At 48.9% G+C, this 22,270-nt stretch overlaps 1 protein-coding gene across 1 annotated transcript; it reads left to right on the top strand.

The window, feature by feature from the left end:
* Window positions 1-977: 977 nt before the first annotated feature.
* GDAP2 (ganglioside induced differentiation associated protein 2) lies at window positions 978-22,001 on the top strand (the record flags this gene model as incomplete). The annotated part of the gene is made up of 12 exons (XM_010153698.1): window positions 978-1,149; window positions 5,700-5,853; window positions 7,335-7,423; window positions 9,764-9,840; window positions 10,599-10,758; window positions 12,712-12,862; window positions 14,038-14,114; window positions 14,714-14,790; window positions 15,372-15,511; window positions 16,104-16,158; window positions 20,311-20,454; window positions 21,735-22,001. Coding segments are annotated over 12 exons (1,344 nt in total), but the record flags the coding sequence as incomplete, so codon positions are not given.
* Between the last annotated feature and the right edge of the window lie 269 nt (window positions 22,002-22,270).

Raw genomic sequence — 22,270 nt, 5'->3', positions numbered from 1 at the left:
CAAATCTGTTGAAGTGCAGTGAGCTGAGGTGAACTCACTCCATCAGTTTTTCTTTCCTGTAACTCGGATACTTGAACCCGCTCTCTAGATGTGTAACTCTGTTAATAGGCAAAGTGGAGGATTTCTCAGGGATGCAGATTTGGGGATCAGCCTGAACCTCTTTCTGGTTCATACGCACAGGGAATGGGACTGTTGGTGGATTTCTTGAACCTGATTAAGTAAAGAAAGAGAAAAGTAAAAGGTTAAACATGTCTTGCGACTTGGGTGTAATAAATGTGTGCCATTTAAACTCTTACTTGAATCTCTGTGTGTGCGTGGGAATCTTTATTTCCCTTCCTGTGCTCTCTGATCCACAAATCTCTGCTGGTTGCTGCGGTGACAAAAGCAGGTCAGAGTCCTGCTACTCCATTGTCTCTCGCGCGTCTCCGCTTTGTTTATCTTCTGCCTGTCTGATCCTTGAACAGCGGGACCAACGCGATCCGGCTCAGTTCCGCGATTTCGGAACAGAAGCAGTGGGAACTCGTCTAGCTGCAGCGTCGCCGGCTCCTCAGCAGCGGGAGCAAGGCGCGCCGGATAGCGTGTATGTGAACCAAAAAAGGCTCATTGAAAAAAAAACTGTTGAAGTTTTAAAAGTGATGGACCACAAGGCCTCTCCTCTTACCTCCTAGAGAGAACGCGTGGCTTTGGAACGCGCTCCACTCCATCAGTTTAGTTCTGCTGGTTACATACAGCTACCAGACTCTGTTTTCTACACGCATCCCTAAGTTACTGTTGAGGCTGGGAGTTTTTAAGGAAACAACGGGTTGTGTGTGATCTTTCCTCATTTCTTAGAGGCGAAGGATGATTCCGCGTGGTGAGCGTGTAGGGTGCGCTATGCTGTGCGGGCGCTGGAGCGCTGTTAATGCTTCTCCTCTCACTTGGCGTTTCCTTGCCTGTCAGTGCTTATTTGAGAATAATCTGCTCGGTCTCCCATTTAGCCTGCAATAAACTGCTTTCCTTGTTTCCTCAGGAAAGGAGATGTAGCGTTATTGAACTGCACAGCCATAGTAAATACCAGTAATGAGTCTCTCACAGATAAGAATCCGGTATCTGAAAGTATATTCATGCATGCTGGGCCTGACCTGAGGGATGAACTCCAGAAGCTCAAAGGTAGGTGGCTGGGGATGTTTTTATCTTATTGAAATCTACTGTCAAACATGAGGATTTGGGCATTGGCACGTGTTTATACCTTGATTTTAGACTGTCTGGTCTCTTGTCTTTTTGCCGTTCAGGTTACGGATCGCTGAAAATCCGTGGCAGATACAGGAGTTGCTGTGCCCTTACTTTGTGATACAGTAATTCCCATTATCTGAAGCCACTTAGAGTAGTTACCTTATCAGAGCTTTCGCCTGAGGGGCCGGTCTTGTACCTCTCCATGTCTTGCTCTTGTCCTCTTCAGCGTTTATACGCTGTGGAAGACGGGGACTGGAGTTTGCTGTTGCTGAAAGTGAGTGAGTTCTAGTACACGAGTTGTGTAGCCTCTTTCAGGCTGTTAATGCACAGAGCCTTTCGGGTAACTATGGCAATAGTAGATGGATTGGCAAAACACGGGATGTGTAAACAGAGTCTTAGTGACTACTTAAACTGTTCAGCTCGTTTGCCTCTGCGGCACAGCAGAAGGTTTTATTAGAAGGTTACAAGATGGTCTGTAATGGAAGGCTGCTCTGGAGGTGGATGAGGTTTGCTTTACCTAGATCCTTTATTAACAGGGTTTAGGGCTGATAATGAAGTGTAGAAATGCTCAGCTTTATTTCCCGTCCACATTAGATGAAGACTCTCCTTATTTTGTGTGTGAGGAATAAAGAGTTTAGTTACCCAGGGTTATGCAGAAGTCTGATACGGTTTGAGGTTAAGAATTCCAAGTTAAATATCATGGCTTTTCTATCCATTTTGTTACTTGTAATACAAACCATCAGTAGCTTAAATTCTAATTGAATAGGCACCCTCTGTTTTTATAAAATCATATTTTGCCGAGTCAGCTTGCTTTCTGAGTAACCTGGAAGTAAAACAGGAGGAAGGATAACCATTTCATAGGAGAGGGAGAAGTCATTGTGACCTTTGGGTGGAAACAACTGTTGAAATACAGCAGGTGTTACAGAACGGTGAGGACCCTGCTAGGAACTTTACCAAAATAAACTTGTGGGTTTTGTGTGCACTGCGAGGTGGGAAGAGAGGGACAGCATTCCAAGGAGTCCTATATTTGGGATCTGTCAGCTCTGTAGGGAGATTTTGTAAGTAAGTTGGGTTTAGCTTCTCCAAGTCCCCTTTACGGTGCCGAGTTACGTGTAGTTTTGCATCCTGCACCGCTGTGGTGACACTGACATCTTCTCTCCCCGGTGCATTCTGCGGGTTCAGGACTCTCTCTGCGTGACGGTTTCTTTTCAGTCGTGTGACAAGAACTTTTCAGAAACCAGTTCTTCTGTGACGCTCTCCTGGCGCCTTGCGTGGGGGAGGAAAGAGAGGCTGGCTTACTGCTTTGGCGTTTGTGCACCCTTAAAGCGTTTGTCACGGAAGCGAAGGGAGCTTACTTAAGGAATTAGTTGGAAGTTTTTGGCACCTTTTTGTGCCCTCTCCCGTACAACTCTGAACTTGTTCCATCGGAGGGTGTTCCTGGGAAGAAGTGAAAACATATGGTCTTGGCTCTGAAGCCATAAAATGGGGGCAGCGGTGACTTTCAGTTAGTTCTCTCCTGCTTTATTCCCGCTGCTCGGTATATATTTGTATTTCAGACACTCCCAAGGAAAATCATGATCTCGAAGCATGTGATGTGCTGACCTTTTAAAGGCCTGTGCTTTCTTTAAGGCTCAGCTAAATTTTGGGCTCCTGGGAACAGTGCCTAGCTTTGATTTCCACAGAAATACTGCAGTCAAGGGTCCAGGCTTGCAAATGAAGCACTGCTGAGACATGCTTGCCTGTCCACACATACCTGGTGCGGCCTAATAAAGACCTTCTGTGACAGCAATGCACAGCGTTCTTCCAGCTCCAGGGAGACTCTGTTTGCTGAGCACTTTATATGGAGGATTCAGACTTTCCATTTTGAACTTGGAGAGAAGCTGTTCTAATGTTTGATTACTGGATCCAAAATAAGATCCTGATGTTGGTCCCAGTTTTGCCATGGACCTTGAACTGGGTGGCTCACTCTACCAGCTCACCTCACCCTGTGCCTTAAAATAGGAGTAATACTGCTCATCTGAGTTTTATAGATTCTGTAGACATCTCCAGGCAGAAGGCACTAAGTGTGATGTAAGCACAGTTAGAGATTATTGAGACTATGTCTGGTTGTCTGTGTTTATTAGTTTCCCTGCTGAATTCACAGCTGTACCTCAGTCAAACTTGCTTCATTCTTTTTCACAAGACCTGTTTATCTACAGGCCTTTGCTTGCTCTTTTTTCAAGTTGTGTGACTTGGATGGAATAGTAACTTGATATCTGATATATTAAGTGTTTCAGTTTTAGCTCCTACTTTTTCAGTGTGTCGTGGTTTAATCCCAGCCAGCAACCAAGTACCACACAGCCCCAGTGGAGCAGAATGAGAGGAAGAGACAAGGAAACTCGTGGGTTGAGACAAGACCAATTCAATCGAATGCCAAGGAATAAAATAGTGATAATACCACCAACAGTATTAATATTAATATTACTACTACTATTAAGTAGTAAGAATAATACTGCTGCTACTAATAACATGTATCATTTATTTACATCACAACTGCTCACTACCCGCTGACTGATGCCCAGCCAGGTCCCAAATAGCGAGGGCCTGAGAGCTAGGCCAGGCCTGAGAGAGAGATTGCACCAGACCCAGAGCAAGCCCCAGTGAGCGAGAGAGTGAGTGACCCCCAGCCCACCCCCAACTTACATACTGATGATGATGTTTTAGGGAATGAAATACCCCTTTGGTCAGTTTGGGTTAGCTGGAGGGGGACGGAGTCTTGAGAGCTTCTCACAGAGAAAAGGTTGGGAACGCAGGTGCGGTGTCAGGAACCAAAAAAGTCCTTCACTCAGTATAAACACTCCTTAGCAACAACAAAACCCACTAGTGTTACAAATACTCTTGTTACAAACCCAAAACATAGCCTTGTAGTAGCTACTGTGGGGAAAATTAGCTCCAATCCAATGAAAACCAGCACACAACATTGTGCTTATCTTGGTTGGTGTCTTAGAGGATGTGCAGTGATTCAGAAGAGTATGCTTACTTCTGGTATGCTCATATATTCCATGTGCTCAACCCAGAAGAAACCAGGTAAAGTCTAGAGAAGCTAATTATGTGATTTGGTCGATCAAAAAGTTTACAAGGTGTTGGCTTAAGAGACACGCTTAAAGCTTTGAGTAAGAGCGATTCTCAACCTGGAATGTCTGTTGCCATGACGTACGCTCTCAGGCGTGCTGGTGGCCTGCCTGGGCACCATGGGGAGCGGTGAACGGTCTCGTTCCGTGGTCAGCTTCACGACTGACTCTAGCCAAGCTTCTGAGGTGCTGCTGCCAGCAGGGTGCTTGCAGCCGCCTCTTCACGTTGCCTCCCTTTCCGTGGGCGCTAGCGACCTATAGGACCAGGTTGAAAGCTAATCCTGTGAAAATAGCAGTTTTCAGGCAAATTAGAAAGCTGAGGTGCAACTGTACAAGAAGGTGGAAAATGTTTGTCTTTGAGGAGAGAGGAAGACTGGAGGTACTTCTTCAGTTGTACAGAACTGGAGTAGCCTAGGTTTGGGTGAAGAAGTGGAGAGTTAGCGGACTCTTCTTCCAGATGCCAAAGGAAAAACGGGCTTCAAACACAGTATCTGTTCCTGGGTTTTTCATTATGAGAATGGTGTTGACAGTCGGAAGGGAACAGAGAGGTCTATGGGTGTCATCAAGGGTTCCTACAGACTGATTTCCCTTGTGAAAAAATTACAGGAGTCAAGTACGAGTAACTTGCAAGGGATGGCTGCAGAGCAGTCAAAACCAAATATAACGAGGTCAAGAGTGCTAGCATGCAGTCAGGGATCCTCGAGTGTGTAACTGGAGGGTGCTGTGAATGGAGCAGTTAAATGCGTCACTTGAACTTCCTTGCCTTGAGACTAGGCACCTAGCCTCTCGAGAAAGTAGGGTCTCCAGGAGATCTGCCTTGCGGACACACAGACTTGCAAAACCAAGCGAGCTGCCTCGTTCTGGGAGCGTGGATGAAACGAGCGTTTGAGCTATTCATTTTTAATAGCTCTGCCAGCAGCTGTTGGGTTTGATGAAGGAGCTGTGTAGTCCTTTCATCCAAAAAACAATCTCCCCAAACCAGGTTGTTGAATTCGGAAGGGCTTTTTATTGCTGGTTGTGTAGCGCTGATCGTGCATCAGCGCGTTGGTAAATCACTTCTCCCTTCGGCTCCGTATGTAGCCCGGCAAGCGCTGCGATTAAGGCGGCACTTCCAGCAATTTCTGCTCTGTCCTTAGAAGCGTAGTTTTAAAATTGAGAGGGATGAGCACAGCTCTCGCCTCCCCAAACTGACTGGGCGCTACAAAGCAGCGGTTATGAGATGGAACGCTATCCTTAATATCTGATGTCTATGACATGGACTTCTGTCTACGGAGCTCCCTGACTCCGGAGGAAGTCACAGTCTCGAGTGCTTCCAGCTTCTTGTCGTGACATTGGCGCTTCCCTTTGTGTGTGTTTTTTGTTTTTTTTTTTTTTCAGGGTGCAGGACAGGCGAGGCTAAACTCACCAAAGGGTTTAATTTGGCTGCCCGTTTCATCATTCACACGGTGGGACCCAAGTACAAAAGCCGGTATCGCACGGCAGCCGAGAGCTCTCTGTACAGCTGTTACCGCAACGTCCTGCAGCTCGCCAAGTAAGCCCGCGGCGGTTGGCGGGAGGGTTTGCCGTCGGCGGCACGTCGGGTCTAGGTGCGCAGGCCCGGGCAGAGAGCTGCGCCCGTCTTCTCACGTGTCCTGGGTTTGGGGAAGGATGCGAGAACGTTAGCGGCCTCGTGGTACACTCCGTGCCTTGTGTTATCTGCGTTGTGGTGTAGATAAAATGCGCGGGGCCGTTTCAAGTCCTTGGAGCGGCGCAGCAGCGGGGTGCTGTGAGGAGAAGCGGCCTTGATAACTGCGCTGGGCTCTGTGCTGAGAAGAGCTTTACGTCAGCTCGCCCAAGCAGCGGCTTCGCGTGTCCCTGCAGCCGCGGGGACGTACCCACAGGGAGATCCGACTGCCGTATCCGTTGGCATGTTCTGCCTGTACAACAGCCATCTAAAACTCGGAGTCAGGGTGCAAGGTTATTTCTAAATCCACAGTTGATGCAAAAGGGTTTGTAATTTTCTTTCATCTGTGGTATTTTCTACTTCCTCTTAGCTCTAACAGGTTTGGGTTTTTCCTATTTTTCTCTGTTCTTTCCTCTATCCTGTTCATCTCCTGTGACAGCTGTTGTAATGGTAGCAGCCACAAAAAATACCTGAGCAAGAGCAATGCCAGAAAATACTTAACAGCTTAAGGTTGGGAAGATCGATTCTTCCAAGTCTGGACTGTGTGTTGGAGTGCAACAGCAACTGTTTCATAATCAAGATTACAGCTAAGGTCTCTAGCACGTGCCAGTCTTGCTCTGCCTTGGAACTAGAAAGTTAAGTCAGGCCTGGATTGAAACATGTCAAAACCAGTTTTAAAAACTCGAATGATTCTGCTTACTGAATGCCTTTCAGCCAGTCTCCTCTAGATCTAGAGTAACTTTTGACGCTTCTGAAAGTCTCTACCAGCTCGGAGCTTGCTCAAAGTCCTCTGACTTGGCAGCACCTCTGCTTTACTCTCTAAAACTGTGGCTCCCTGCTGGAAGCATCTTAGAGTGCGTATCACTCCCCACCGGAGACCGTCTGAGTGTACCTAGGGCTGAGTAGGCCACGTTGGTTGGTGTCCAGACCTCTGACAAAACCAGTGGTAGGTCAGGTGGAGAAACAGGAGGATGCTTGCAGTAGAGAGCACCTTCTTTTTTCCCTACTTCTCCTCACTGTCAGTCCTGTACAGGAAGTCTTTTGGAAAGGATTGCAGGGAGCTTGAGGGAAGAACTTCTTCATCGGGATATGAGAAACTGCGGGAACAACGTAGCTGAGGTAGGAGGAGAAATCTGAGAACAAGCAGAAGAGGAAACGGTGTGGAATCATTAATCCTTCTCTGCTTAGTGGTGGTAACATCTTGCCAGGAAAGAATCCTTCTGCAAAAACCTGGAAGAGTTGCTGCTGCATAGAGGCAGGAAAAAAAGCGCCGGTGTTTATTTAAGGTTCTGCCAGACACCTGTTCTCATCTGACCATCTCCTCATTTGTTTCTCTTTCTGCATTTCAGGGAACAGGCAATGTGCTCTGTAGGATTTTGTGTCATTAACTCTCTGAAAAGATGCTACCCCTTGGAGGATGCAACGCACATAGCGCTGCGTAAGTTTGCCGGCGAGCGGCGTAAACCGGACAGCAGCGTTCGGCGCGTGGCTGACCTCTAACCACCGCTCTTGGTATGGGGAAGCCTTTTTCAGGGGGCTGTGGTTTGTTAGAGACTGTAAAAAGGCAAGGCCTTCCATGGTTGAGCAGGAAACGGAGGGTGAAAAAGAACGATCCTCTCTCTGTTGAGAGGTCATCAGTAAAGATCCATGAGAATCTGTGCTGGAGCTTGCAGTCTTCAATGTATTATTAATAACCTGGGAAAGATGCTTAACAGAGAGAGGTGAGGGAGTTGGGTGGTGATAGAAAATTGTTCAGACTAGCAAAGGGGAGGCCTTACTGGTCAATAGCTGTAGAGGGACCTCAAGCAAGAGAGTGAACGTCATCTGCTGTTTCAGTGTCATCAGCATATCCAAATGTGAAGTGACTGTTCTCTCACTGACCCACCCCTCTGTGCTTCTGCCTTCACGTGCAAAGCGATGGGCTGATCCAGGGAACTGCACCTTGGGGCGATGACGGTCCCGTGAAACCAGCAGCTCGCTGGAGTTGAAACCAGCAAGCTGAGTGGGACACAGCAAAACGAAGCGCTGTGCTGTGGGTCTGTGTTTTGTCCACCTCTTAAAGCTGCACAGTCAGAAGGAACATAGTAGAAATAGAAGGTGAGGAAGTCAGCAAGAATAGGGAAAGGCAGGGAACAGCCAAGTAACTCCAGTCTCTTTCAGACTGGAATACACTGAACTTGGAGTGCAGTAGATGGCTCTAAACTCCAGTGCCGTGGGAATGGAGAATAGGCATCACCCGTTCACTGTCTCCCAAAATAAGAACCTTCCAGCAATGCCAGTGTGGATCATATTCAGAACAAACAAAGGGAGAGGGTTCTTAGGTTTACATTATTTGCTTTATGGGACCTTTTACTGAAAAGCATTGTAGGTGCTACAAGTTTTCAAACTTGTTTGGGTTCAAGAGGAAACTGTAGTGAAAAGAAAAATAAAAAGGCTGCTAAAAGCAAATCAGAGCATTTCCTAGGCTGAAAATAAGGAAAAGTGCTCAGAGGAGATTATTATATACTTGCCTGTTTTTTACTTTTCCCTTTTCTCTCTTGATTTTTTTTTTTTAACCCACTTTCATTGGCCTGCTCCTGTCTGCTTCCCACCCCCCAGTCCCTGGACCTTCCTGCATGGGGCTCCCATACAACAGGGAAGCTGTTGCAGGTGGATGGAGTGGGTTTTCCTCCTGCTGTGCAGGCTGGCTGGGGAAATCTTTCTTACCTTCTGTTTAGCAGAGGTGCCGACACTGGAAAAACACGTCAGGCCGTCTCTGCACTCTGGCTCTGGACTGAGCAGATGTTTTCAGATGTCTCACAGGTTCAGAAAACCCTTTGGGAAACCGCCCAGCTGCATTGTCCCATACAGTGGTGTTGCGGGGTGACCCAAATACACCCCAATTTCTGTACAGAAAGTATTTGAAAATCGCTTTTTGTTTCATTTGTTACCAAACTCGTGTGAATGTATTCTCTGTAGAGCAGACTTTCCTTCACTGCTCTCTTCTGTTGCCTCTGTGGGGCGACGTGCTGCTTCATAAAATGCTGCCAGACAAACCTATTTGTTTGGACGCTTTCTGTCTCGGCAGTCTGACAGGAAAGCGCTTGGAAATCCTGGCGTGTCAAGGTTATTGCAGCTCGGGGACCTCATCTGTACAAGGATGTGTCTGACTGGGAGCTTGCTTACAAAACAGCCCTCAGCTGCAAATGCTTAGGAACTTGACTGTGTCCCTGCATTATACTAAAGCTTGGGTGGGTCAGAAACAAGTAATGGAGGAAATAATTTCTCATGAGTTACGAATATAATTTTTATATGCCTCTTTGGCATAGCTGACCTTGGAGTTTTTGTGTGGCTGACTGTCTTGTACCAGCTTGTGCTGCAGCTTGCTTATCTTGCTTTCCTGAAAACTGAGGGCACAGTGAGTTTTTCTAGGAACATCTGGTTTTGGCAATTTGCACAGGACTATAGGGAAGGATTTGACTTTGCAGGGCTATAGAGTCATATTCCATAGACTAAGGAATACCTAATGAGCTTAAATCAGAGAGACTTTTTCTCTTTTTGTATCCATCTCTAAAGAGGGGAGCAGGAGAGCGTGGATGCGGAACTCCCAGTGTGGCCAACAGCCTGTTTGGTGTGTTAAACTACCACTTCACCCACACTTGCCTACAGCCTGAGGAGCTGTTTTGTGTGAGGAGGAAGATGTCCCCCTCTGTTCTGCACTCCGACTTCCTCACTTCTAGTCTGGGGTGTAAATTTCTCCTCCGGTTTCGCTAACGACATGTAATCTTCTTCCTGGCAGGCACAGTTAGAAGGTTCCTGGAGATTCACGGGGAGACTCTGGAGAAGGTGGTGTTTGCGGTCTCTGAGCTTGAAGAGGTACCTCCTTGATGTTCATCCTACCAAAACTCACGGGCATGTTTGATCTTCTCTGCAGCAGCATCGACTTCCGCGCCATAGAGCTGCGTTCGGATTTCCCCTTCAGATCACACGGGCTCTTAGTCTTGCAGCATCCTCCTGCCCTGCTGCGTAGCATCTCCTCCACAACTCTTTGTGTTCTCAGCAGTCATTAGGGACATGGTTCGGAATCTTTCCGCTCCTGGCTTCTGCTGCTGGCAGTTCCTGGGCAGAACACCCACACGGTGTTCAGGTTCTGTGGCAGCTGGATGAGGAAAATAACTTCTCGAGAGTTCTAACGCTAATCAGTTGGAGAGGACACGTGAAGTAGTAGAGTGTTCAGTAGATATTGTCATGGTTTTCTTCCGTGTGGTGAGGGTTTTTCTTGGTTGGCTGCTGCTTTTTCCCAGTCAGATGACTGAAGGTGATCAGCACAGTAATGCTGTTTGAAGTCTGTCACCCGTGCATGTTGTAACCTCCTTACAAAGCTCAAGGGGCTGCGTTCTGCCCGAGTTCATGCAGGTTAGAGCAGAGCCCTCTCCAGGCTGTTCGCCAGTGCGGCAAAAAAACCTTTATCAAGGTTTTTCTGCCTTTGTTGCAGGGTAATAGCCCAAAATAAGCCATTGTGGGAAGTGGTGCTTGGCATCCAAGCCGCTGAGAAGGCACCACAAGGGCAGGTGCTGCTCAGCTGAGGAGTCAGGGTGCGTGATAGGCCCTTCACGCGTTTTTCTTATTCGTAGGCCACTTACCAGAAGTTGCTGCCTCTGTATTTTCCAAGATCGTTGGAAGAAGAGATACAATCCTTGCCTTACCTCCCTGCAGATATTGGCAATGCAGAAGGAGAGCCTGTAGTACCAGAGCGGCAGATCAGGATTACGGAAAAGCCAGGTGTTCCGGACGGTGAGTTCTTAACTTGGGAGTAAGTGTCTCAGTGGGAGAGTCAAAAACCAGGAAAGGCACATAGGAAGCAGAGGGATGTTTTCCTACCCCAGCTCGCCTAGGGCAGGCTGTAGTGAAGACAGTTGTCCAGCTGCCTCGTTCACTTCGTGTGTTCCGCAGCAGTAACTTCACTTTCCGCCTCGCTGCGTAGCGTGATGTGGTTGGAGGACGCGGTAGAGCTCTTCCGCCTTGTTCTCTCTGGGGGGCAGAGGTGTGGGGTAGTTCGTTCCCCTTGTGCACTTTCTCCCGAAGCAATTAGGGCCTCTGCAGCTTTTGTGCAGCCCCTGCCTTAAGGCACTGCTGTTACAGTCTAGCTTGCAAGCAGCACTGCTAATAGACGCATTAAACCTGTCTCAGATGGTCAGTTTTCATTCGGTGGATGCCCCATCCCTGGAAGTGTTCAAGGCCAGGCTGGATGAGGCTTGGAGCAACCTGGTCTAGTGGAAGGTGTCCCTGCCCATGGCAGAGGGAGTGGAACTGGGTGGTCTTTAAGGTCCCTCACAACTCAAACCAGTCTGTGATTCTGTGGACACAGCGTGTGCATCAATGAAAACTAGCAGAAACTCCCTGAAGGAGAAGGAACTAGATCAAGTTCAGGGATGAGTGTTTGGGAGAAGGCTGTTGGAGCTTGGTGGGAGAAGGCTGTAAGAGGTTGCCGAGACGTCAGGGTGGAGGAGGCGAGATACGTATGGCAGAGCAGTTCAGTACCTACACAGGCATCGCTGGCACCTTCTGCCTCATTTATCGGGCAGTGCTGTCAAGTTTTACACTCCTGCGGGAGAAGCCTTAAACCACCCAAAGCAGGTAAATTGAAATGGGCTTCAAAGGTGTTCCGCTTGCACGTGGCCAGTGGGGATAAGGCTGAATATGCAGCGAGGATACAGACAATTTTCCTCTTGACACTTTGATCCCTGATGGACCTACTCCTGCTGATCAGACTCCAGTGAGCTTAATTTGTGGAATCCCTCGGCTCTCCTGCCTAGGGGCCAATGGGCGTAGCTGCATCCTGCGCTCCCGACCCGTTGCCGCTATAGCCTGTCGTGCTAAAACCGGGACACCCGCTTCCCATCCAGGTTGCGCAGAGGTCATGCTGGAGGCCTCAGCGGCGTTCCTGGACGGCGTCAGGTTCAGCGGGGTGCTCTGGCATTGTCACCTGCATCCCTGCGCTCCTGTATTGCATCGCACAGTAAATGCTGCGGAAGTATCCAAGCTCTGTTTACCCCCAGCCCTCCGGCATCCGTTCAGGCAGTGCCAGTGATCCAAAGAGGAGTGAGCCCTGTTTACAGTACGGCTCCTAAACTCAGTAAAGCTGCAGCGTCTGTCCCTCTGCGTGCTTATTTTTCCCCTGTGACAAGTAGGAGAGCTGTAAAGCCCAAGTTGCTTTCTCCAGCCCCTGTGTTTTTGAGAGGGTTGATGGTTATCCTGCTGTTATAAGGTGATGGCTAGGATTTGCCCAGTTAGTTTCCAGACAAACCAACATTTTAATGGACTCCACAGTTATGGATCACATGCTATAATCTGTCAGTGGTACCAGTGAGGTACTGGACCCACGTCATTTAGATTGGATATCAGGAAGAAGTTCTTCCCGGAGAGGGTGGTGAGGCACTGCGACAGGTTGCCCAGAGAAGCTGTGGATGCCCCATCCCTGGAAGTGTCCAAGGCCAGGCTGGATGAGGCTTGGAGCAACCTGGTCTAGTGGAAGGTGTCCCTGCCCATGGCAGGGGGGTTGGAACTGGGTGGTCTTTAAGGTCCTTTCCAACCCAAACCATTCCATGCTTCTCTGACTGTGGGATTCTGTGTTAGCGGGTAGCATGCCAACGGGGTTGTCTCTCCGGGATATACAGCAGTTTATCAGCAGCGTTGCTGTCTTGTACGCCGCTCGAATGTTTTACACTGCCTTTGTTTCTACTGCAGATGCTTCAGATGAAGAGGGTCTGGAGGCAGACCTGTCTTTCATTGGTTCCCATGCTTTTGCCCGCATGGAGGGAGACGTTGATAAACAGAGGCGCCTCATCCTTCAGGGACAGTTGTCAGAGGCGGCGCTGCAGAAACAGCATCAGAGGAAGTAAGAATTTCCTTGTCTGTGAATGTTTTGGGTTAGTTGGCTGTTCAGAGGCGCAACCCTTCTGATGAATCTTACCTGCTAAGCCTGATCTGGCAAGGAAATACCGATAGAGCCTGGTGGTGCCTTGTGACAGGAGAAGGGAAGGGGCAGCAGGAGAAGGGGAGCTAGTGATGAACCCACTAGTGTGCCCGGTGCATCCGAACAGCTGCCTAATCGCTGTGCCACAAGATGTCACTGTATCCTCAACCACCACCTTCTCTTCTGATGAATCTTACCTGCTAAGCCTGATCTGGCAAGGAAATACCGATAGAGCCTGGTGGTGCCTTGTGACAGGAGAAGGGAAGGGGCAGCAGGAGAAGGGGAGCTAGTGATGAACCCACTAGTGTGCCCGGTGCATCCGAACAGCTGCCTAATCGCTGTGCCACAAGATGTCACTGTATCCTCAACCACCACCTTCTGCAGTGCTGTGCCACAAGATGTCACTGTATCCTCACCACCTTCCGCAGTGCTGTCACCTGCTGTAACACTGCCCCCTTGCTACTCAGGCTCTGGGCAGGTACCAAAACTTTTTTCTGCTGTCTTTCAGAACAGAAAGACAGATAATTGAATGCTGAGGCTTTTCTCCTCTTCCTCCCGCAAAACCCAGTGTGCACGATGGCTTTTTTAGGAGGCCGTTCCGTGCTGAAGTGTTCGAGGCACGATGCTTGGCTTGTTTTCTCAGATGAGGCACAGAGTTGTTCATCATTCAAAGGGGGAGGAAAAAATCTGTGTGTGACATTGGTTGCTACACAGTTGTGTTTGACTTCTTTTAAATTCTTTTAAAGATTTTTTTTTTTCCTATTAAACACTAACACTGGGATATTTAAATGGAAAAGAACAGATCTTTTCAGCCTGAATTGCCATGCCATTACAGTTACTAGGTGGTGTATATTCCTTGCCCCAGTGAAAACCACGAAGTACGTAACTAAGGCAATAAAGTCTGTTTAGTTTTGGTGGGTTTTCTTCCCCCCAATGCTTAACAACTTGATAGTTGCTCCATAGGTCAGAAAACCACAGTGTTAAAGAGAAGGCTCGCTCGGAGCTTGTTTTCTTCTTCCCTTCCCATACACCTCTTGAGGTTTCTAATCCTAATCCAGCGGGGGATTAGATCTGACCAGATGTTTTTAACTTTCTAGTTATAATCGCTGGCTGTGTCAGGCAAGAGCTGAAGACCTCTCTGATATTGCTTCTCTTAAAGCCTTGTACCAGACAGGTAAGTTCAGGGTACCAGTGACTGATGTATATTGTCTTAAAGTGAAAACAAAAATACGGTTATTTCCTTTGGGCTCGAGGGGACGGTAAATCGTGCTAATGAACTAGAAGCCTGGCCAAGAACCAGACCACATCTCTGCGGTAAAGCAGGAATTCTCTCTCGATGGGCTCTGAAGGACTGTGTGGTTAACCCCCCGACTGCTCTAACAGTCTGAGGAAACGTGCCTACCCCGGGTTATCTGTAGCTTTAGGTGTAAATCGTTATGCACCGGCCTAATCTAACAGTAAGGCGCTCCGCATGCGATGCTGCTGCTTTTGGTCTGATTTATCTCCGCTCTGCCCTTACGAAGGAATGGGTGTTCTTTCTGACGATTAGGGTAAAGAATAAGCAGTTACCAAAGCACCTTTTAATATGGCTTTCCCAAACAAAATGATTCCCTCCGTTTCCCTCAGGTTAGGGATGTGTGTGTCTCAGGACTGATGGAACCAGATGCGTTGCAAAAATCCCAGGCTGTGGCTGGAGTTGGGCCCTTTCAAACCAGGGAGAACCAAAGCCTGGCCCGGCAGAGAAGTTTAGACCTGTTTTTCTTCCTTTTGTAGGTGTAGATCACTGTGGCCGCACGGTGATGGTGGTGGTTGGAAGGAATATCCCTGTAACATTGATAGACATGGAAAAGGTAAGGCTTTGTAAAACTAGAGTTGGCATGGGTTGGATATGAATCTTCAGGATGTAAGAGTCTGATTATAGGGGTAATTCAGTGTTAACCCTAGAAACATTTCCTGTAGAAGACGTAAAGGCAATTAAATAGTAACTGTTTTTATAGACAGATAAAACCGTATTCCCTTACAAAGCTTCATGTGTGTTGGGGTGGCTTTTTATGAGGAGGAACTGGACTGTTTTTGAGAAAAACAGGCCTAACCTGGCCTCCCTTTTCTTCTCGAAGAAAGCAATTTGCCCTACTTCTATAACTGTCAAGACACAAAGAGTGAAATGTAATGAGTCAAATTTAGTTTTTCATGGAAACGGCAAGAATTTCTCTCCATCTGTGAGGTCAGCTAGACAGAAAAAGAGACAATGTACCCTGTTACAGTCAAGCTGAAGACCTGGAGCGTTCGCCTCGCTTTTGTAGCTGAAACGTACCCCCACCCCACCGCATGGTTCCCTGTTTGTGAATGAATTAGGGGGAGCATATCAAGACGTAATGCACCCACAAAAGGAGTTCTTCACAAATGTAAACTTCACTTCTTTCTGTCTCAGGCTCTTCTGTATTTCATCCACGTCATGGATCATATTGCAGTGAAGGAGTATGTCCTGGTGTACTTCCACACGCTCACAAATGATTACAATCAACTGGACTCTAACTTCTTGAAGAAACTCTACGACGTGGTCGATGCCAAGTGAGTGTCGGTAGGAGAACCACGTCTCCTGGCCTTCCCCCGGCTCTGCGAAGGGTTGTCATTCCCTCTGACTGGTTTCTCATTTAGTTGTGAGAGATGTGGCTGGCACAGAGACATAAATACCAAAGGCAAGAGGAAGGACGATGTTTTTTTCTTTCCTTCTCAAAACCATCTGATAAACCAGGAGGTCCCGTCCTGCAGTCTCCCTTCTGGAGCTGTTGGAGGCGCATACTGAGTGTGTTGTCCGTCTCTATCCAGAGGTGGAACCTCTGGAGCCTGGCTTTAAGTACGTTGCTGGTTGTGAGGGAATAGGCTTGGATAATGCTGACAGTCACTATTTGTCCATGACTTTCACTTTCCACGTAAAAGACTGCAGGCTATGATGTCTTTTTAGCTGAAAAACAATCATTCTGCCTTTTTTTCCCCTTCCTTGACACTTGTTTTTCTGGTATTTGCCCTCATATTAGATCTAACTTCGTATGGATTGCATCACAGGCTCTTCAGCAAAATGATCCTGTTTTGACAATTGGGTCGTGTGGGTGAGGCTTAATTAGAAGTTACTTTTAATGGCTTTTTTTTTCTTCTAAACCAGGTACAAGAGGAACCTGAAGGCACTGTACTTTGTCCACCCAACATTTCGCTCAAAGGTGAGGTGCACAGTACAAAAACGTGTTTCGGGTGTTGGTGGAGTAGCACCCCAGGCCCTAGCATGAGGAGCGCGGAGGTGTACAGAAAACTTCCAGAAGTAGGCAATATCTTCTGGATCCACGGTCGGAACTCGGAGTTCATCCCGTCTTTGGCCTAGCTCTAGTCTTCCAAGCTCAGCGGTCAGCTGAACGCCGAGGCGGCACAGCCGCCTGCGCCCCGTGTTGCGTGCGCTCTGAGCAGCGAGAGGGGGAAGCGTTGGGTCTTGTTTCTTTCCAAGAGAAACACTTTGTCCTTTATCCTGCTGTCTGGTCGGCGGGGTGAGGAACCACAACCATTCCAGGTGACTCCTAGAATTCCTTTTTGGCGTGGTTTGGACGTCTCGCCCTTTCTTTCCCCACGGGTGGTATCGCACGTGTGCTGCGCGGGAGCTGCCCTGCTGAGGGCCGAGGGTGGCGTGTCAAGCCGCGATGAGGTTAGTCAGGATTATGGGGTGGAGGGTAACGGAGACAGACAGGAAGAACGCCTCTGGCCTGGAGTGCAGAAAAATCCCCTTAAGCCTTCAGAGGATGAAAACCTGAACTCGGCAGGCCGTGAGATACTCCCTTTGGGTATGATCTGTGTGGGGCAACAGAGGATGGAGCTTGCTCCCTCCTGTGCTTCTTGCACACTTCTACAGCAGCAGAGAACTGTCAGCAGCAGCCCTTCCCAAAACTTCTGTTGGTCCTATTAAAAGTTAGAAACGAGATGCTCCGTGTTCACATCGCATTAACCTCTGTGTTTATTCTGCTTTCTGCTGACTGATCAAGTTTGAGAAAATTACACGCCCGGAGGAAAAAAAACACCACACATCTGTTTGCACGTTTTCAGCAAGAATTTCTTTGACTGCTAATTTCCAGAGAGCCCTTCCATTGCGTGTGCGCCGCTGGGACACCCTGAGATTTACAGCTTCCTCGCTTTTATGTATGTAGATGAGCCTGAGGCTTCCCAGCAGCATTACCTTACCTTATCTGTCAGGATATTAATTATTCCCACAGAGTACAGAGCAGAGGTCTGAGTGTGAGCGAGAGCTTCCCGCTCTGATGCTCCTAAAAACTGTAGGAGCTGGCAGAGGATGTGACTGAGGTCTCAATTTTGAGTCGAACAGTTGAATCTGGGAAGTGCCCAGTGTGTTGGGTTCCCAGCAGCACTTCACTCCCCTCCTCTCTTCCCATGCGCTTCGACTTGGTTGAGAAACTTCTTTTTCTTGGAGGATGGGAACTTGTGTTCACCATTCCATTGCCTCGTTCTCTGTCCCTTTGGGAACCGCAGTGGAACTCGGCAGACCTATAGGGCAAGCAGATAGCTGCTGGGGAGCAGGGAGGGCGAGAGAATTGGAGCCCTCTCGCTTGCTGGAAATGGAATTGGTTTGTGTTTTATTGTAGCAGCACAGCTGGAGGCAAAAGGTGATGTGTGTCCGTGTTTTCTGCCAAGCCTTTTCCCTAACCGCAAGGCAAGCGGGATCGCTGCTGGCGGCTGCAGAGACCATCAGCCTGTGGAACGTGATGGGGAATACGCAGCAGAAAGTCCCAGTGGAGAAAGGTGCTGCTAAGAGGGAATGACTTCTCTCTCTCCCCCTTTTTTGGCTGTTCCAGGGCTGTTGTCCCTGTGGAAGATTGTTAGCCCAGAAGCCTCAAGTATCTTAGAAAACATTTGGCACGTTCATTTTCCTGCTTGGAGCGTTGACTTCCTTTCCTAGAAATAGTGGAAAATCTCCCACGTCTCTAACGTGGGAGGAAGGCTCGCGCGTTCACGCAGATTCCCAAACCCATCGCCCTCGTGCATGCGTCTCCTTCTTAAATCTGACCCGAACGGGCTTTACCGCGTCTCCTGGTAACTCGTGTGCCCCTAGAAAACAAGTTTCGTTCTGAAAGGGCTTCCTAGTGCCATGGTTTGGTTTCTGGGTGTGAAACTTGTGAATTATGTGTGTCCCGAGGATAACTGCCTGTGTAGGAAGCCTGGTTTTTGGTACTTCAGCAGGTTTCCTAAACGCAGAGTAACCGAAGCGGGCTGTGTCACTGCACAGTCTGGCTTTGTACACTGATCCCAGCTTCCCTCACGCTGTGAAGTCAGCGTTCCTGTGGGTAACGGGATTCTCCCGTGGTGCTGCTGAAACGTAACCGTTCCTACCGTGAAGCCGTGGCGGCGGTGGCAGTTCCGAAGGCTGACAGCACCTGCCCTCGGATGGAGATGCCCCTGAAGTGCTGTGACAAACTCCCTCGTGCTCTTGCGTGTGAATGTCCTGCTTCTGCCGGTGTGGAAATCGCGGGCTTTGGGGGCGGTTTTGTGCCTCCTCTCTGCTCCCCTCCGCTGAGAGCCCTCCCAACAACACTCCACGGAGCTTAGGGTGTTCCGAGTGGAGCGTCGGTGGCTGGATCTGAAACCCTGGCACCCAGAGAAGCTCCGTTTTCATGAATCCAGTCACTCTGCTCTGAATCAAGAATATTCCAAAACTTAAACATCCCTGAATACTCAGATGTTCGTAGTCTTTACACCCATCGTGAACCGTGCGTTTCTGTAAGGGCGCAAACAGTTTCTGGAGCGCAGGTGCCACCATAAAGGCTGTTGTGAATCACTTAATGGCTTTTTCTATGCAAGATCCTTCCAATCGTAATAAAACTGCCCAGATATTACTGCGTTTCCCTTTGGGGTATGACCAGGTTAAGAGATTGGGGAGACCTGACCTGTCCTTGGATACCTGAACCCTGTGGCTGTCCAGCTTGGCGGAGCGACTTTGATAGTCTTTTATTCGCATTCAGAACCGCAGGACGAGAAAAATGAAGGAAAAATTCAGCAAATGACTATTTTTACCTTCTTTTGGCTGCTCTGGTATAACTTACTCTACTTTCAGTGCCGTAACAGGGATTTCCTTTAAGTTTTCTGCCCTCTTACCAGTAAGGAAACTGCTGCTCTTGTACTGCTGTTTCTATAACCTCCCGTTACAGAGGATGAACTGATCTAAACGTTCAGTCCTGTTCTTTACCTCCTTTTCTCTCTCGTTGTTCCTTTCTCATGAAAATAGGCTGTTTTGAGGGGGCAAAATAGTTACTGCAGCACAGTTCTTGGGCATTGACTTAACTGGTATGGTCAGGCAGATCACTTTTATTCATCTAATGTTTTAGGCTATTTGAAACTCCCACTTTCCCCAAGGCTTTTCTTGGGGTCTTGCTGCTTTCCTGTCAACTCACTGCAGTCAAAGGACAACTCTCGAACAGAACCACAGGGTGGTCAAGGTTGGAAGGGACCTCTAGGAGTCACCTGGTCCGGGCCCCCTCCTCAAATGGGGTCAGCGAGAGCCGATCGCCCAGGACCATGTGAGCAGTTGTGAGCTGTAGAACCTCTTGTTCTCACAAGCTTTTTGGTCTTTTCCCCTCATTCTGCCAGGAAAACGCTGGATAGGAAGTATACAAAAAGTAACATAGCGCTTAATTTTGGAGAAGGTGGGTTTAAAAGTAAAAGCTTACGCAGTCAGTCTAAACAGGAATAGTTAGTAACTCATGGAAGTGTCAGCGGTGTCTTGCTGGCCTTTACAAAGCAAAAATTCCTTATCCTGCTCACAACCAAAGAGGCAGAGGCGTGTCTACTTAAAGGGAAATCTTGTGGAATGAGTTGATGTGGCTGTGATTAGAGATGCAGACCAGAAGGACACCGTCACTCAGCCAACCCAAAGCAGAGAGGAGACGTCAGCAGGACCTTTGAACAGCTGAAGGCATCTCCTTCTCTCCCTCACGTTTCCTTTTCTACGGAAACCTGAGGGCAGAGGGTTGAAAATGCTGCTGTCGGATACAGTCAAACAGGTCACGTTCTGAGCTGGCTAAACTGCGAGTGAAAACGTGGGTTTGGAGACCCGTAGCAGAACAGCCCTCACTCTTGTAGGGTAGAAAGGGACCCTAAACCGGCAGCTGGGGAGGAGCGAGTGGAGTCGGGAACACTGGCTGGAAAGCTCTCGGGTCAGCGGTGTGTCCTTCCTGACCCCGTTGTCTTGTCGCCGTGCTACGAGTGTCTCGAGTTGAACTCGAGCCTGATGTCGTGGTTTAACTACAGAGTATCGTGGTGAGCTCGAAGGTTTTGAAACGGCACCGTCTTCATTGGGTTTTGCTGGGGTTTATTTTCAGGTCTCGGCATGGTTTTTTACAACCTTCACGGTCTCAGGGCTAAAGGACAAAATCCACTATGTGGAAAGCCTCCAGCAGTTGTTCACAGCCATACCCCCGGAACAGATCGACCTCCCCCCTTTCGTCCTGGAGTACGATGCCAGGGTAAGTGACCGCCTGTGGCAAGCACGAGTCTCTGCTCTCAAGTGTGGTTCTTGCGCATCTCCCGTTCTGCCCTGCTTCACAGGAGCTTCACAGGGGCGACTTCCACCTCGTTAGAAGGGGGAGGGTTCCTGGGGAGTCTGTCTGCTCTTGGAGTAACACTTTTCTTAAAATCATCCTTTTTCTACATCAGAAGGCTTGGCTAACACGCAGGCTCCTTTCCCGGTAGAGCAGCCTTCTGCCTGCGCTCCAGCCGAGAGCCGCGGCGTAACGCGGCGAGAGCCTGCGGACAAGTTAACATTCACGTTACGTACGCGCTGCAGGCCTTCTGCTGACGGCAGAAATGACCCCAGCCCGATGCCGCCTGTGTTTCACCTCCCCTGTCCCACGTATCCACAAGCACACGGGAAGGAAAAAACGAGCAGTGGGGGAAAATGTAACTGTCGCGGGGTGCCTTGCCTTTGTGTTGGTCCTCCCTCCTCCTCCCTTCCCCGTCCCAGGTCTCTGCCTGAGTGGTGGAATGGGTATGGCTTGCACTGGCCAAATCATCCTGGAGATGCTCCGAGGGCTGGAGCCCCTCTGCTATGGGGACAGGCTGGGAGAGTTGGGGGTGTTCAGCCTGGAGAAGAGAAGGCTCCGGGGAGACCTTATAGCACCTTCCAGTGCCTGGGGGGCTACAAGGAAGCTGGGGGGGACGTTTTACAAGGGCCTGTAGTGACAGGACAAGGGGTAACGGGTTTAAATTGAAAGTGGGGCGGTTTAGATTGGATATCAGGAAGAAATTCTTCCTGGAGAGGGTGGTGAGGCACTGGGACAGGTTGCCCAGAGAAGCTGTGGATGCCCCATCCCTGGCGTGTCCAAGGCCAGGCTGGATGAGGCTTTGAGCAACCTGGCCTGGTGGAAGGTGTCCCTGCCCACGGCAGGGGGGTTGGAACTGGATGGGCTTTAAGGTCCCTTCCCACCCAAACCATTCTGTGATTCCGTGAGGAGGATGCTCTGTAGCTGCGAAGTGGCAGCCCAAGCTGTGTGTCTGTATAACCGACGCTCTCTTCGGCAGCTGGCCATGCTAGCCCTTGGGTCTTCCTTGTGTCACAGCTTTGGCTTCATGCCAAAACTCGAACCTGCATTTCTTGCCTAAAACAAGGTTTTGCCTGGTTGCCAGCACGGTCCTCTCCAGACGCAGCCAGGAGTCTCTGTTTATCTCTCCCTCTGGGCCATCGTCGGTTGCACCGGGGTGTGTGGGAGACGAGTTCTGTTCACTGCTCCTCCCGTTCTCGTTGCAGGAAAACGGGCCTTATTACTCTTCCTATCCTCCGTCCCCTGACTTGTGAGCTGCAGTCCTGCCATGCTGCTAGTTTCCCATGGATCCAATGACCGGCTGCCTGCCAAAACCTGTGCATTTGCCCATGTACAGAATTCAGAGAGAGGGTTTTCCTCCCCCAGCTCTGGTATTTTTTTACTGATGAGATATTTTCAAGCACTCAAGCAATCAGAGAACTTTGTGCCACTGTGAACTGTACGACTATTTCAAATATATTTATCCAATGGAAGAGTTGATTTAAGGATCACCAGGTGCATTTTGGTTTGTTCTTTTTGAAGCTGTTATTGTTTCTGAACAGACTTTCTCTTTTTCTGGGAAATCCATCCGAAGCCCTTGATCGTGTTTTTTTTAACTGTTACCATTTTCCTGCCCCGTTTGTAATACCCGTTTCTGACTGGTCCCTACAAACAGCGTGTAGGACCAGCCTGACGCGTTGCTAATCATGTGCTCTCTGTGTTTCACACCTAATTACTTCCCCTTTCGGTTAGTGCCGATTTC

The sequence above is a fragment of the Eurypyga helias genome, unplaced genomic scaffold (assembly GCF_000690775.1).
Source record: "Eurypyga helias isolate BGI_N326 unplaced genomic scaffold, ASM69077v1 scaffold23326, whole genome shotgun sequence".
In the NCBI taxonomy this organism is placed as follows: domain Eukaryota; kingdom Metazoa; phylum Chordata; class Aves; order Eurypygiformes; family Eurypygidae; genus Eurypyga; species Eurypyga helias.
This window is presented reverse-complemented; position numbering and strand designations above follow the sequence as displayed.